This window comes from Thermobia domestica, chromosome 6, assembly GCF_964235325.1.
Source record: "Thermobia domestica chromosome 6, izTheDome1.hap1.1, whole genome shotgun sequence".
NCBI lineage: Eukaryota > Metazoa > Arthropoda > Insecta > Zygentoma > Lepismatidae > Thermobia > Thermobia domestica.
The window spans coordinates 241,535,604-241,553,608 of NC_137459.1; the positions used below are offsets into that span (position 1 = coordinate 241,535,604).

Here is an 18,005-nt window from a genome sequence, read left to right on the forward strand (position 1 = left end):
ATAAGTGACGTGAAAACAAAATAGAAACTTTCATTGTTTAGCAGTGCACGAAGGAGTGCGGGGAGAAATCCGAAATGAACACAAGAATAAGTCCGTATCAAAACAATTAATGACGGTTGCTGACAAAATTTATTACTTTTTAAATTTTATACACAAAGTTGTACTATATTTCGAGAGCAGAAAACAAGCATTCACTCGTTTTTTAGATGTTCAGTTTATGTTTCAGTGGCCATTTCATACGTGCGCGTAAGAGTATTTTGCACTTTACAAAAGTTGTGATAAAAGCTGTAACTCCAATATTTTGGAGATATTGATATTAAACAAAAACCATTTGAAAGAGAAATATTTTGTATCCAGTGAACATTTAGGGCTACTATGCTAAAAATGCCTTTTAAAAGACTTGAATTTTGAAAAACACACATTCTCGTTGTTGAAACTAAAAATTCTAAAGAAAAAATAACTCACCGTTATATATTTGTTTATTTTCTAGATTTAGGTCTCGTGTTATGTTACTTCTTCAAAGAGTTTCACAGCTAATACTCTCAACCTTTTTTTTTTATGGGTCTTCAAAATTTCAATTTTTCGAAAATTGGCTATATTCAACCTGAAATATCTCAATACGGAACACTTGAAAAGTCTCAATTTTCACAAAACAATCGCTATTCATATAGTAACCAATGTTAAATGTGGCGAAATTCGATTTATTAGAAACTAAAGTACACCTAAACTGATGATTCTTTCTACAGTTAAATTATTTATGTAGGTGTTAAAACATATCGTTCCACATGTTTTCTTGTAATAATATATTACTAGGATAACTAATTTATTCATGTTTTGAAGGAAGTAATTATTAAAAAAAAAGTTATTTTGCCTCATGTAGTTTATGAGCTTCATAAAGTAGTCCAGACTATTTTTTTTTTTTTTTTTTTTTCAATAGGAGGTCCTATTCAGCTTACTATTTAAGCAAAATACAACAGAATATATACTGAAAGCACATTCTTTAAAGCCGATGCAGCCAAATGGTCTTCAGCCGGCTGCCTTTGTACTGAGCTGATATCTACCGATGACCGAAACTCTCCCAACAAGCCATAAACGGCACGTGCGTGGTGTTTCGGTAACGCGTTGTTACTGTCATTTAAGGCATTTTAGAAATTTGGATCATTTATCGATTGTTTAAGAGAAATATACATAAATATGCAGGTATTCTAACCCCTCTGCCTCGAAGGCCTAGGTACATGCCCCTACACTCGTAAAGCAGGGGATACGATGCCCAGATCTTTCCCTCAGAGTTTAAGTGTGTGTATATGTCTCTCTTTGTTTCTCTACCTTTCTATATATACACAGACTGATTCAAAAGTGTAGAAACACCCAAATGAAAGGTGGAATTTAATTTTTATTTCTTTCGGTTTAATTGTCCCACGATTATACCAGTTAGGTTAAGGGAGACGAATGATTAAGACAAGTGAATGATCATAATTGGTGGAATAAGAATGTGAGAGGAAACAGGAGTACACCGAGAAAACCCACGGACACAATGTTGTCCACCACAAACTCGAACCAAGGACCTCATGTACCAGAGGTAAGCGTTCCACCACTGAACCATCATGCCCCAGGATTTTAAAATAATCGGAAAAGTACCGTAGGTTAGTAGTACAGACAGAGAAAAAATTTTTAGGGCATGTAGGCCGCTATCTTGAAATTCACTTTCATTTTCTTAAATGGAGATCATATGTGGTGATGCCTTGTTCCAGTTTTGAAATTTTCTCAGGAATTCAATGCTGTGTTTGTTTTTGCTTTGTTACCATAACGAAGTTATGACTTTTTTTCCCCTTGGTATCATTTCAGGTGACTAAGGTAACACAGCTGTGACACAGGCAGAACTCATTAAGGTCATTTTAATGTCAGGAGAGCGAAGCACAAGGGTCGTTGCTGATTATTTTAACAGTTGTCACCCAGATAGGACACCCATTAGCAATACAACAATAAGCACGTTGATCACGAAATTCAGGGAAACAGGGTCTATGACCAACAAATCAAAATCAGGCAGGTCATGCACGTTGACTGACGAAACGTCAATAGCAGTGTTTGCTGAATTTAGCAAGAGTCCGAATCGAAGCACTCATCGTTTGTCCCAGGAAAATGGTGTTAGTCGCACAACCATCATGCGTGTTTTGTCCCTGCAAAAGTGGCACTCCTACAAGCTACCAGTTCATCAGCATCCGTTAGAGAATGACTCCGACCGGCGTTTGGAATTCGTGGAATGGGTAAAAGAGCAAATACACCAACATCCCGTTTCGTCTACGTAGTCTTATTCATAGATGAGACCAATTTTTACCTTTCTGGTGAGGTGAACAAACAGAATGTTCAATACTGATCGGACTCCAATCCCCGTCAGTGTGAAGCATCTGCTGGTATTCCGGAAAAGTGATGGTGTGGTGTGTGGGTGGCCCGTGTTGTGGGTTCTTTCTTTATCAATAGTATCATAACAGCAATGGAGTATCGTCGAATGATGGAAGAAGATATCTTGCCACCTCTCTTACATGAAGATAGGAGATTCCCGGTCTACTAACAACACGATGGTGCCCCTCCCCATTATGGAAACTGTGTTCGTGAATATCTGAGAAAACTTTGGGAATATTTAGGCGATCGTGCAGTTTCGTAAGTCGTGGATCGGTAGACGTGATGCTGTGAAGTGGCCATCACGTTCCCCTGATCTCACTCCCCTAGGTTTTTATCTCTGGAGACATCTCAAGTCGATTTTGTATTCCGTGAAAATTCGGGATATTGACCACCTAAAGGAACGCATAACAAACGCATGTATAAGCATACCTGAAAGCACTTTGAGCAAAGTTTTGGATGAATGGGAAAAACGAATGACAATTTAATGGAATGGACACATCGAACACATCCTTTAATCTGGAGAAAAGTCTGACGTGAAAACCAAAAAAGTCGTAACTTTGTTAAGTGATAAAGCAAAAGCAAAGAGCATTGAATTCCTGAGAAAATTTCAAAAGAGAGCAAGTTATCAACATATGGTTTCCATTTAAGAAAATGAAAGTGAATTCAAAATGGCGGATTTCAAGATGGCGGCCTTCGACACCATATGTCCTAAAAGTTTTTTCCTTGCCTTTTATTTGGATGTTTCTACACTTTTGGACCACCTTATATATATAGCGCAATTGAGGTGAGATATAGCACAATTGAAAGGTGGTGAAATAGTCTTCCCAACGGTTTACAACATGTGACAGGGCTGTCTTTGGAAGGGAATTTATTAAGGGATATTTGGAAATCAGTGTTGCCATCCAATTCCCTTAAATAATCTTAACCTTCCCAAATTTATATGTATATATAGCTGCGATCAATCGAAGATGTCTTAGCTTTAATACAGAGGCAGTCAGCTGAGGGCCCTTTGTCCTTGTCGACTTTAAAAAAGGTGCTCTTTGTTTGTATTCTTAAATACGATCTCCTGTCTCCTGGTCTGTATTATTTTATGAATCACACACGTTCAAATACTAAATAATGCAAAGGCAAAATAATGTTTATTTTTTAACAATTATTTTCTTGAAAACATAATTAATAGGTTAGTTTAACCCAGAAAAATATTACTGCAGCAAAACAATATGCACAAATGAACTGAACGATATGCTTTTAACATCTAACATGCCAGGTATATCAGAAGTATGGCGCTATAGGACAACTCTGTTATGGCTGAAGATATGAAAAAATAAAAAGAAAGAAGGTTGTTGGAAATACGTGATTTTCAACCTAAAGTGGTGATTTTTTTCCCCCATCACACCAGCTGTTTGGGCTTCACACTAGTAAGACGTTGTATGTTAAACGAAAATGTATAGTTTCCTCTTCAGTACTCAATTCGAACGGAGCGTAAGAGCACGCAAAAATGACAGGAGAAACGTGCACATTGTTATGTGAGGGAACCTAAATACCTCGTATCCCTTTTCCCAACAACGCTGTACTGTTATGATGAAGACCAAAGAAAACGGACTGCTGAACCGGCAACGTTGCTTTTTCATTTTACCTAGGGTGCCTTACCTGTATGGAGCCCAAAAAACTGGTGCGATTGTAAACATTCCACCACTTGAGACGGAAAACCACTTGTTTACAACAAGTTCCCTGTTATCATTTTTTCACATCTTTACTATAACGAAATTGGCCTATGGTGCCCGACTTTTGATATACCCGGTGATGTAATTGTAGAATGAACCATCAGATCAGTTGTACTTTAGTTTCTAACAAACCGAATTTCCCCACGTTAAAAAACCTGCATGTCGAAAACTATTCAAGTTTCAATGATAAAATTTAACCACTTGTTTCTATATAAATAGCAATTGTTTTCTGAAAATCTGAAAGTTTTCAAAGTGTGTCTCTTCTGAGATATTTCAGCTTGAACATAGTTGACTTTCGAAAAACCACAATGTTTGAAGAGACATAACAAAAAAAAGGATTAAAGTCTCAAGTGTCAAACTCTATTAGAAAATAGAGTAACAGAAAACTCAATAAAAAATTTAAAAAAAAATGATAACTGTGAGACTTAAAAACTATTTCTAATGTAGGCTAAAATATGTATTGGACATAAAATATTATACATTTAATTCCCTTCCAAATGGTTTCATTCTGAAATTGGGTCTTCGAAAACAACGGAGCTACAACAATTACCACAGACCTTTCTTAAGTACAATATACACTTACGTATCTCCACGAAATGACCGCTTTAACCAAAACAGAACATTTAAAAAATAAGTGAATGCTTGTTTTCTAATCTCTAAGTACAGTACAACTTTATGTACAAAAATAAAAAGTACTGAATTTTGTCCGTATCCATTTAATTTGGAATTAGGTGACCCATAATTAAAGGTTTTTAAGAAAGTCACGATATCCAAAACCGCACAACCACTGTTTGCATGAATAGTGTTTACGGAGAGCTTTGTTTACTAGAATTCCACGATCGCGTTGCAGCAAGCAAACCTAATATTATGAAGATGAACAAACTGGTGTGTGTCTAGTCGTCCAAAGAACGTTCCAATGGAAGGAGAATTGGCTGTAGTGTTATCCAGGCGAACACATCTTATCGCAGTTTGTAGCGCCCACTATGAACTTTGGTCGTGGTACGACAGGATTTAGGATTTAGATTTCTTGGCTTTCGGCATCTATAACCATGTTAGCCCGTGACGTTTTGAGCAGTGACGTCCCTCGCCGAGCACACAATCCGGGGAAAGGAAAGGAAGAAAGGATGGGGGAAGAAAGGAAGCGGCCTGGGACCTATAAATTAGGTACCATCCCGGCATTTGCCTGGTGTGAATAAGGAAAACACAGGAAAACCTCATTCAGGATGGCCGGCTTGAAAAAGCTTTTTACACTTTTCCGACCGAGTGTCCCCACCGGGAATCGAACCCGGAACCACTCGCATCAAAGGTAAGAGCGTTAGCGACTACGCTACTCGGGGCCACTCGTGGTACGATAATGGTATGGGGCGCTTTCTGCTAGTACGGCATTGCATCTTCGGTTGTTGTGTTTGTTAGAGTGACGGAGACAAAATATATAACCAACCTAGACAATGAAGCGTGTCGCCTGTGACAATTCGACAATTCTATGGAATAGACAATTGTTATTTTCAGAACGACAGAAGTGGCGCCATCGTTTAACTGAGGAGCGTTAGCGAAGCTTCATCTATTAGACTCGATTGGCATTTGCCTATCAGTTTTTTCCACGATAACTCTCGTAAAAGTTATCCGATGTTGACGAAATTTGATATGTAACTTTCTTCCACTTGCAGAAATAACCCTATTGTATGGAGTTGTAACCTATCAAATATAAGGGGAGTAAAATCTATCCCATGTTGCAAGTTTACATATGTACACTCATGTCCAAAATGATATCTATACCTGTCTTCTTGCAAGAATATAATTTGAGAATAATTTTGCAGGGTGTTTTTAATACTGATGCTATGTGTATAATTGGAAAATGTATATTTGTGGTAAATTTCATAGGAAAAGAATTGTATATACGTAAATTAGAATGAATAGAACAAAATGTTGCTAAATGGACAACAAATTTTATTTTCGTTTTATTGTTCTTATTTACTGCTCTTTTGACATGAAATTCGCCACATACATGTCTTTGCCGATTATAAGATACTAACATTATAAGAAATACGGGCTAATTCGTTATTAAATTATATTCCTACAACAACACACTTATAGACATGCGATAATAATTTTGGACATGAGTGTACACGAAAAACTATTTTCCAATGAAACCACGTAAAAAAAATTTCCATAATACAGAACTTTGTGTATATTTTCTTTATGGCATTACAAATGAAAGTGTGAAAAAAAAAAATAAATGAAATCTTTGAGTTTCACGTCCCACGGTTATGCCGGTTAGGCTAAAGGAGACGGTGATGATGAGAGATGAATGAAATGGTGGAATGAAGAAAGTGGGAGGAAACGGCAGAACCCCGAGAAAACCCACGCACACGGTGTTTGTCCACCACAAAGTTCATTTGGCGGGAGCAGGGTTTGAACCCGGGACTCCAAGCACCAGAGGTGAACACTCTACCACTGAGCCACCGCGGCCACCCCAAATGAAAGTGTTAATACATCCTCCTATCCCACAAATTAAAAAAAAAAGGTCCACTATAATTTTCATTAAGAAATGTTCGATTTTAGTGTAATAAGTCTTATTTATTTTATTTTTTTAAGGTTTCTCAATCAACTCCTCTGCAACGAGTTAAGCTCAGTAACGAATAAAGTAGTGGATTTACTCTCCCTTGTCCCACCTCTCCCATTTCTTTTATAATTCCTCGATAAATTTTCTAAAATGCAACTGGTTTTGATACAATATAACGTACATTTTATTTGACTCTTTTCTGCAATACTCAGTGTTTGGGATCAAAATCAGTTGATAATGATAGGTGCATTCATTCCCCTCATGTGGGAGAGATTATCCCCCCCTCTTAATTTAAAAAATATGTTTCACCATAATTTCCGTTACAACTGTTCAAGTTTGGTGTAATTTCCTTTAAGGTTTCTTAATAATTCACTCTAGATGGAGCTGAAATCAGTAAAGAATAAAGTAGTAGTGTAACCTACTCCTTTCCGATTTTTTTTTTCGTTTTTTAGACCGATGGTAACACCTGAAACTCATTCGGCTTTGATACAATGTTACGTGTATTTTCCTTGAATTCTTCCGTAATCCCCTGTGCTTGGGATTCAAATCATCCAAGAATTAACAGTAAATGTAGTCCCCCTAATGTGATATTAATTAGTTCCATCCCCCCGCACAGTAAAAAATATGACCCATGATATATTTCGTAAAAATATTGGCATGGAATATGGCTTATATTTTGGTCTAGGAATTAATTCGTGCGGTTGGTACGCACACATTGAAGCTGTAGTACAAACACAAAATACATAAATACCTTAAGAAAAATATTGTCCATCGCTAGCCACCACTTTCGCCCATCTGTCAGGCAATGTACGGATTCCGTGGCGAATGAAGTCCTCATCCTTGGAAGCGATCCAGTCAGAGACCCATGTTTCGATATCTTCTGAAGAAGTAAACCGCTGTCCAATCAAATCGTTGTTCATGCAATCGAACAAGTAGTAGTCCGAAGGAGCAACGTCTGGTGAATACGGAGGGTGGGGTAAAACTTCCCATCCGACATTTTCTAAATAGGTTTTGACCGGTTTTGCGACATGTGGGCGAGCGTTATCATGTTGAACAATAAGTTTATCATGTCTGTTCTCCCATTCTGGTCGTGTTCTGGCCAGAGCTTGCTTCAAACGCATTAATTGTCGTCGATAACGTTCTCCATTCATAGTTTCACCCGGTTTCAGCAGCTCATAGTACACCACACCTTTCATATCCCACCATATGCACAGCATAACCTTTGCACAGTGAATATCTCGTTTTGGTTGTGATGGACCTGGTTCACCTGGTTTCACCCAGGCCTTTTTTCGTTTAGGGTTCTCGTAATGGATCCACTTCTCATCACCCGTAATAATTCGATGCAGAAACCCCTTTCTGCTCTGTCGTTGAAGCAGCAATTCGCAAATGGTTTTTCGTCTTTGAACGTCTCTGTCTTTCAATTCATGTGGAACCCAATGTGACATCTTTTGAATCATTCCCATGGCTTTCAAGCGTTTGGAGACTGTTGTTTGATCAACACCTAATGCTGCTGCAAGTTGTTCCTGCGTTTGACACGAATCCTGCTCGAGCAATGCTGTCAATTCTTCGTCTTGAAATTTTTTTGGCTGTCCAGCTCGCTCTTGGTCTGCCAAGCCGAAATCACCACTTCTAAACCGTGCAAACCACTTCTGACACGTTCGCTCAGCTAGAGCATGGTCACCATACACTTCCACCAAAATACGATGACTTTCAGTCGCACTTTTCTGCATGTTAAAGTAATGCAGCAGGACACCCCGCAAAAACACTTTATCAGGCACAAATTGCGCCATGTTCACTTAACTACAAACTGGTGTTGTTGACGCTTTAATCCACTGCCCTATACTACGAACGATACGCGATGACAGGGGTTTGCAACACATGTGTGGATACACGGAACTGTGGGACGCTCCGTTCGTTGCGCCATCTCTTGTCCACCCGCACGAATTAATTCCTAGACCAAATACTTTCCGAGGCTTCAAAATCATTCCGAATACTTGAATTTAAGATCAATCGAGAACGAAAATGTGAACCTTCCCTCCCTCCACTGTTTAAAAAAATAAATACAAAGTTATATTTTACTGAGCAAAACAATATATTTTTACATCAAAAACTAAATACTTGTGACAGTTTCGCCAACTAACTCTGGCTTCATCAGACACTATGAGATACAGGAGTAATGTACAATCCCTTATACATACAACCGCTAATTACAATGTTTAAAAAAGTATATATTCTGTAATAACTTTTCGATTTTATCACAATATGATGTGCGTGTTTATTGAGATTTCCGCATAATCTCCAGTCTTGCAGTTGAAGTCAATCATATACCAGGTGTAATTTAACTTTCTGAAAATTTAAATAAAAACTGATTTTTTTTTTTTTTTTTTTAATGGAAGTACAATTTTGTCGAATATGGTACATTTTTTCTGAGAATTTCCAATCTCTTAATTGTTTGCAACTGAAATGGGCCAATAATGAGGAAGCGCGTTCTCAAAATCATATAACATATTTTTCTGAATATTTATTAAACACACACAGACTTTTATAGAACACTGTGTGTGCTTTGTCGGACATTAGGAACTTACTCCTATAGTTTGGGATTTAAATTAGGGAGAGAGATGATCGCTCGTTTCAACAATTACTAGTAGAATGAAGAAATGCATGTGAAACAACTGTTTTAACCCACGAAGACTCCTGATTTCAACCCAACTGAACACATTTGAAACTAATTAGCGGCGATTGAGAGAACATGTCATATCTCTGTGGCTTATCTAAGTACGGCGTTGCAGGGGAACGAAGTTCATTCAGTTTGATTAATTCGAAACCAGTGGAAAGCCTTACTGAACGTAACCTGGATGTCAGCAGTACCAAAGGCTGAAAAACTAGATATTTAGAGTAACTGTCATCGTTGTCACTGGAAGCTCGGACAGTTATTGGTAGTTAGGGTAATTTCTGATCTTTCATCATTGTAATGACCAATCAACAACGATTGTCACAGAGCACTAACCTCAGAATTAATCTCAGCTGCGATGTAATATGTGAGATTTTCACGTTGAGCCTCACTCCAGGACTTCAGCTGTTCAGGGCGGAATGGATGGTCCTCCGAGTCATCAATTACAACCACCTGGTAGGCTGTGATTGGACCATTGTTATTTCTAGCACGTGATAACTTGATAACGATTTGGCCTTTCTCTCTTCGTATTATTTTTGGAACATCTGGTGGATCAGGGTCTAGCAAGAAATGTAAATTACAATTAAAAGCTAAAAAAGGCATTTTAGTTTGCATGCATTTTCACAGATTAACTGAGGGAGACTTTCTTGAATGAATGTACAATTATTATAACATTAATATTGTTTGAAATTCAGTAGATTCTCATGAAACGAACGTAGAGATGAATCTTAACTGCAGCCCTAATAAATATGATACACTCCTTATTTACGATCACAAAAAAGTCACAGTAGTTCTGACATACTGAAAAATTACAGCTCATTCAATTATAACTGCGGTAGGATTATCGAGGATGTTGAGTTGTCTCTTCAATCTCATAATGCTTCTACGTATCGTTTCATCTACATGTTAAGTAAATGCGTCGCTAACTCGAAAAGTTTGTACAGTCCGCAGCAAACACCTGCAACATGAGCATGTAAGTTCATTGTGAAACGACGAAGTCTTTTGTTCCAAAATAAGTGTGCAGGGAAGGACGCCGAAGTTTTTTCTGGAGTGATTCGTGCCACTTAGCGTTATGACTTCCTGCGCTGTTAGGCGTAGTTTCACAATAAACTTACATGCTCATGTTGCAGTTTTTTTTTTTTGCTGCGGACTGTACATGTGTGCAAGGAGGGAACTGAGCTCGAAATGGTTAGGAAGGTAAAAGTAAGAGTCAAAGTAGACTTCATTCATCAAGATAAAGTCGCTTAAATAGCCATGTACTGCGGCTTCTGACGATTTTTTGTCAATTACATATTGTTAATCAGCAACGAATTTACTCTAAAATAGTTATTTTGTTTCTGTAACAGATCGTGTGTGTTCAAATGTAGCAGAATGTTTAGTGTATGTGGTCATGGGTTCGATTTCTGCTGGATCCACAGCATTTTCTTCCTTGCTTCAGCTCCTTGAGACCAATTGAGGGACAAGAGTTAAGAAACTTCAAATTCTGATCTAGAAAGCAGCAAGAAATATAGGCGTTAGGAACTGACTTGCTGACTATGCATCGCTCGGTTGAATGCACACCATCTGACCGACCATGAATTGTAGTGACAGGATATTTAATTTAAAGATAGTGTGAATTCATTAATTATGGATAATATTCATTGTTTCCCATTCGGATGTTCACGCACACCTGTGTGAAAAATAGATAATGGTAGAAAGCTATGCATACGATGAATGGTGATATTAAAATGCTGACCTACATTCCCGCATATGGCAATCTAATACAGCATTGTGATGACAAGATTTCCATGTGAAACATGAACCGATCAGGTCATGACAACCATCATCCACCAAGGGTCCTTTTGTTCACAAGAAACGGCATAACGAATTACGACATTCGTGTTCATGGCTATGTCTCGTACTAAGACAGACTGAGCTATACAAATGTGGAAATAATCTGAAGCATTATATTGTGAATCAACAATTTGTATTTGGCACTCTTGAGATACTGGTGCAACTGATGCTTAGTTTGGAGTTTACTGTTTCGTTTCAGAACCGATTACAGGGGACGTGGAATTGCAGTTTAACGTGCGATCCGAACTACATGATTTCCCACTGAGAAGCGAGAAAAAATCTGCTGCGCCGAAGACGTGTATGTTAACAGTCACGAAAAAACTCAGTGATTTAATGGCGTCTGTATATTTTTTATGGTTATCTGTACTCTAGTCTACGTACCGTACGTCAATGGACCTCCAGTAAGAAGCTGCGAGGCAACAGTCTGTATCGTTATTTGAAGTGCTCAGCTGGGCTTTGTGAGAATGAAAATTTAATGCAGTTGAGTTATTCATCTTCAAAGTCGTTTTAGCCCCTAACTCACCAGACTGAGCAAATCTTCAATATGTTGCAGACTTATGACATGAGTAGTACACTAATCACTATGATGTAACACGGGTAGGGAGATCTACAATGGAGTTGTCTATGGAACCAGATACAATATATTTGCGTGCTAACTTTTACATAACAATATAAGGTACGGGCCATCGCACTAAACTTTCTACTTCCAATTTCTTGAACTAAATCATGTTATGCTGGAGTCCTAACCGAAACATTTATTTTTAAAAAGATTTACAAAGTGTTTTCGGAAAACTTCGTCCAAAGGGAACTCACCCCCGAGAGTAAACTATCCTTTTTTTTAATGAAAAACGACTTATGTCCTATACAAGGTGGTTACAATTAAAGTGCTGCTATTCACAGCGGTCCAGCGCGGGCTGTAATCAACGCATTACATTGAAATTTAGTAAATATGCTAATGAGACCATACGAAAGCGAGTTACACTGGAAAAATATTAGTTCCACTTTCCGTTACCAGAGGAAAATTTGGCGCTGTACAGGCCATAACACACGAGGGCTCACACTTCATACACACGATCGCGTGAGGAGCAGTATGGCTATTGATAAAATGAGAGTACATTGTTAGTAAGAATTTATCTAGCAGAACGGGAGCAATTCCCGTGCAGCATTGAGGGAATATCGGCGTCTGAAAGGAATGAGAAGAGGACCGCTATCAAGAAATGACTTAAAGAAGATGGTACTGAAATTCGAGACAACGGGTGAGTTGCGTGTGGCTTCAGGAAGACGACCCGTTCCAACGGAGGTTGTTGACGCGGCTGTTGTGGACCACGCAGCACGTGTTCCATATTCTGCTACCAGTGCTCGGGTAGTGGTAAGGGAATGTCTTGTTATGGTGAACAGTGAGGAAAGTTCTTAGGACCATTTTACACTCGTATCCCTACAGGATTCACACAGTACAGCAACTGAAATCCCAAGATCTGCCGCAACAGCTTGATTTTGACCTTCGGTTTTTGGTACGGGTTGGTGAGTTGATTTTGGTTTAACGTCCCTTTGGGCAGCGAGGCTATATGAGACGTGGATCTACCGATTAACGTGGAATCCGAACCACATGATCTCCCGCCGGGAATCAAACCCGAATTTTCTACGTTTTTTTGGCACGGATGGAAGTGGATGACATGTGGAGCCGTGGGTTGGACCGATGAGGCGTATATTACACTAGAAGGGGAGGCGAACACGCAAAACTGTTGGGTATGGGGCTCGGATAATCCGCATGTTTTGCAGAAGCAGCCATTACACTCTGCGTACGTAACTGTGTGGTGTGAATTCACAGGAACATTCACTATTGGCCTGTTTTCCTTCGAGGAGATGACACCCCAAGGAGTTGTCACCTGTACCGTCACATCATAGGAACCTTTTAGCCCGACATGTGATTCCTACGTTACAGTTACTAAACTGTTTGGAGACGACTGTTGTCATGTAAGACGGGGCAACAACGCACATCGGTCGCCACATGAAATATTTGCTTCGAGAAACCTTCACTGCCGATCCTATCATCACCCGAGGTTTTCCAGATGCGTGGCCAGCAAGATCCCATGACCTAAATCCGTGTGACTTCTGGCTGTGAGGATATCTGAAAGCTCGAGTCTACCAAGGAAATGTCCAGTCGCTGATGAACCTCAAGGACAGCATAAGGCGACATGTCGCAACAATTCCGTCGGAACTGCTGCGAACAACTGTTGTGCACGCCATTTTGCGAATACAGCATGTAGTCGATGTGTCTGGTGGCCGTAAATTGGTCATTGTAACCATAAATGTTAATAAAGTAATTCCCACTGCTCCTTTTCTTGCCATTAAACGGAAATAAAATTATCCTCACATTGTTTCTACAGTTGTTCCTTTAGCATCATTTGTTAAAATCACCTGCTTTTCACCTTGTTTGCATTCCATTTATCACACATGTTTGATCTCTTCGACCTAAATAATCGTCCTATCCGTACACTCAGAACCATTTAAATGTGTTTTACCTTTGCAGCGCCATATTTTCCCTGGTGGCGGAAAGTTGAACTAATATTTTCACAGCGTAACTCGCTTCCGCATAGTCTCATTAGCGTATGTGCCAAATTTCAATGGAATACGTTGAATATAGCCCGCGCTGGACGGTCGTGACTAGTGGCACTTTAATTGTAACCACCCTGTATTGTGGTTATTAATGAAATATTTGTTTAGGAAATATCAACAAAACAGCATAAAAGTCGTATTTGAGAGAATCGTCCGAATAAACACTTTTTTTTAAAGGGAAAAAAAGGACGATCAGCTGTCATGTTGTCAGGTTATTAATGAAACAAAACCAAGAGTAAACTAGCCCTTATGAATGTTTTCCAGGACAAATGAGATTGTCATGTTAACGAAACATTTATTTACGTATATGAGCAAAATCGCCTGAGAGTGAAAAAAATCTCGAGAAGCTCAGCTCGACGAGTAAACTACCCCTTTTGGATTTTTCGAGAAAAATGGCTTATACGCCAGTATAAGAAGTAAAAAAAAAACGAAGTCGTTAGAGCAGTTTTCGAGAAAATTGCATTTTTTATTTTTTAAAAATTATCTTCCTTGAATAAACTACCCTTAATTTTTGGAGTAGGAAGAAAATTAAAAACCCTAGAGAATCTTATATGAACTTTAAAATTTGGTATGGATATGTTGAACGATGGCTATACATACGTCGGAATTAACGAAGGGACAGACACTGAAAATTGTCTTTTTCGGCACACAGACGCCATGGAATGTGTACAGAAGTTGCTCTCTCAAATTCGACTTTTTTTTTTTTTTTTTTCACCATCACCATACTTCATTCTCTCCTATCCTCACTCCTAAGTAAAAAGGTGTTTTACATGCCGTTATAAAGGGTTTCTAATATTTGTATATATGCTAGACAATGATGTAAAGTTCACCGGACAGACAAAACACCTCGTAGTTTAAAATGCGACGGATTTCGAAGATAAATAGTTCTACGCATAAACAACTGACGAACTATTAGTTGTGTTGGGTGCTACAAGTTTTCCAAATTGCAACATGTATAATAGCCGTTCCAAGCAATATCGATGGCACTACAAAGTGAAAGTGCTCACTGTGTTTGGGTATATCAAAGAACACAGAATTACGGAAGTTGCAGATTTAGCGAGTTTGTTGAAATAATGTCATATTGGTCTACCATCAACAGCAGACATTCCAGTCGTCAAAACTGTGATCGAAACAAAACACAGACATGGACAACTGTTGTGTCACATTGCGACAAGTAACAAAAAAGTCCAGTAATCAGACGAGAATCTCTGCAGTCAATGCAAACCTCTCACTCTTGAACACTCACATAGACATTGCAAATCAAACATTCAAACATAAGGGATAAAGTTTCGAAAGAGGTCTGTGCTAATAACTAATCACAAAATCAAGTTATTACATAAATAACAGGTACGAGCCACAGCACTAAACCTTATCCCTGCAATTTCGTAAACTAAATCACGTTATGTTATAGCTATAACTAAAACGTTAATTAGTGAAACACGAACAAAATTATAAGGCGTTTCCGAAGGAAACTTCCACTGAAGAAAACTTATTCCAAAAAGGAAACAACCCCTTGTGGATATTTTCGTAAGATACAATTTACACAACATTATATATGATATATGAAGAAAATTGTTTGAGACGTTTTTGAAAGGAACAGCGGAAAAGGAACTCACTTTCGAAGAGTAAACTACCCCTTGTTGTCTGCTTCATGAGAAATGACATATCGTGTGCTGTATGGTTATTAATATGAACAAAAACACCAGAGGTGCAAAAAGTGCAGCCAAGTTCGTCAGCCTCAAAAAGTGTTGAGATGAGGATGGATGAGCCAAGTTCCTTGGCCACTGCATCTGAAAGGGACACTGGAACTTGGCGCGAGGTGTCTAACATATTCGAATACATTAAGATGTCTGTTCCTAGTTTCACGGCCGATACATTTCAGTCCTAAGGCTAGTGGTAACCCCCAAAGACACCACGCTCACAAACACCACCCCTAAGGCTCGTTAACATCATTTACTTTGACACTTCGTGGAGGAATATAAGTTTTCCTTGTCTGGGTTTCGAACCACCAATCTTACTGCAGTATTCTGTATATGTGCCTTAGCTCATTAGCAAAGTTGATATTCCTAAGGTTGATGGTGGTCCCAAACCCACCACGCCCACCACCACTATCCCTAAGGTTCCTTAACATCATTTTCCTTGACACCTCGCGCCAAGTTCCAGTGTCCCTTTCAGATGCAGTGGCCAAGGAACTTGGCTCATCCATCCTCATCTCAACACTTTTTGAGGCTGACGAACTTGGCTGCACTTTTTGCACCTCTGGTGTTTTTGTTCATATTTCACTTCTTTTTGTAGTTCACCATGTCAATATCGTATATTGGAATTCTCAATTGTGGCATATTGCTGGATTTAAATTTAAAATTGTACATTTTTAAAGGAGTCATAATGTGTCACATACAACATTAGTTCCCAAGGACTCTCCCACCGGGAATCGAACCCAAGACCCTGTACAAGAAAGGCGCACATGCTAGCCACTAGAACAGCGGGGTGGATTTATTCTATCAAATAGCTGTCAGAGCGTTATGTCCAAACGAGATTCAAATTCATTTACCCGAACTACAAAATCACGATCGCTAACATCTCATTTTTCATTGCCTAAATACGAAGAGTATCAACAGGGCCCAAAACCCTTGATGCTGAATCCTCGCTGCTACATCACTAGACATAGCTGGTGTTTCAATATACCTAGTTGTTCTCTGCCTTTTCACATTGCGAAATTACGGAGTTCATTACATGACGCGCATGTTGCGCAGTTTCATACTGCCTCGGGTTTTCCTTCCAATGATACACACCTTTCAAATAGCTTGTGAACTTAATAATAATTGCCACCAACATATCCTAACTGTATATAAAGCTACATGAACTAGCATAAATTAAAGGGGTGCTTCCGGTTGACGTGGAAAGTTGAAATGATGAAGGGGGATGAAGAATTTTCCCATGTTATTTAAATTGGTCTTTTTTTTTTTTTTTTTTTACATATAATCTCATCTTTTAGGAACTTGGAATTGGAATAAAAAATTGAAATTCGGTATGCTTGTACGTTTTCATTAGTATTACCTAAGTAAATCAGTAAAAATAAACAATTCCAACTTTAGAGTAGTTTTCTGGGGAACTGAAAAATCTTTCCCATGGTACATATTTATATGGGACACCTTTTACACTCCAAAATTATACGGCACTTCCTGTAGGGCTACAATAATTAAATTTGACGTGATTGTAGTTTCTCGGAACTAACCGACAGAAAAATTGCCAAAAGTGAATATTTTTAATTTTTGGGGAGTCTAAAGGGGAGATGAAGAAATTCCCCATGCTATTTAAATAGGCCTTTTTTTGGACAAATAATCTCATATTTTAGGTACTTGAAATTGGAATACAAACGTGAAATTCTTTATGCTTCAACGTTTTCGTTATTATTACCTAAGTAAGTCAGTAAAAATGAAAATATCCAAATTTAGAGTGGTTTTATGGGGAACAGAAAAACCTTTCCCATGTTATTTATATTGGACGTCTTCTAAACCCCAAAATGTTTAGGCACTTCCGGCAGGGTTAGAATGATGAAATTTGGCACGATTGTATCCTCCCGGGACTAACCAACAGAAAATTGCTAAAATTGAATATTTTTAATTTTTAAGGAGTCTAAAGGAAGATGAAGAAATTACCACGTTATTTAAATAGGCGTTTTCCTGGAATACAAAATCTTATCTTTTAGATAGTTTAAATAGGAAAAGAAACTTGAAATTCGGGAATTGTAAGCTTAAGAGGTGTGAGGAAGTAGGACGAGCAAAGGCGTGGGTGTGGGGGCAAACCCCCGAACAGCAAATTGAGGAAATATGAAGAGCAAAAGGCACGAAATTCACTGTTGATGAAAAGGCTGATACGTAAAAGATTCTCACACTGTTCACAGATAGAGACACGAAGTATCAAGAACATTTTTACATAACGACTGTGGTAACTATAATATAACTCTGGTACCAATATATTTACGAAATCGGTTACATTTTGTTGCTAGTATCACATAAATTCCAACAATTGGATTTCTCATTTCTTCGAAAACTTCACTAATTTTAAACATTCTCACCTCTACATTATCTTACTTATCAAATTAATTTCAATATCTATTTAATACCAATGACTGCAATAAAGGAAAAATATTCATCGAAAAAATACAAAATATTGGCTTTCCTTGTCTGGGTTTCCA

The 18,005-nt window shown here is 38.3% G+C and overlaps 1 protein-coding gene across 3 annotated transcripts in view; it reads right to left on the minus strand.

Annotated features, from left to right (window-relative positions):
* Wsck (tyrosine-protein kinase Wsck) overlaps positions 1–18,005 on the minus strand; it is a 176,174-nt gene that overhangs the window by 101,185 nt on the left and 56,984 nt on the right. For all 3 annotated transcript variants that reach the window (XR_014131908.1, XM_081762677.1, XM_081762679.1), the window contains exon 6: positions 9,695–9,918. Coding sequence is in view for 2 of the 3 variants with exons in the window: in XM_081762677.1 (XP_081618803.1) it covers positions 9,695–9,918 (224 nt within the window). In the remaining variant the exon portion in view is untranslated. The remainder of the gene's footprint in view (positions 1–9,694; positions 9,919–18,005) is intronic.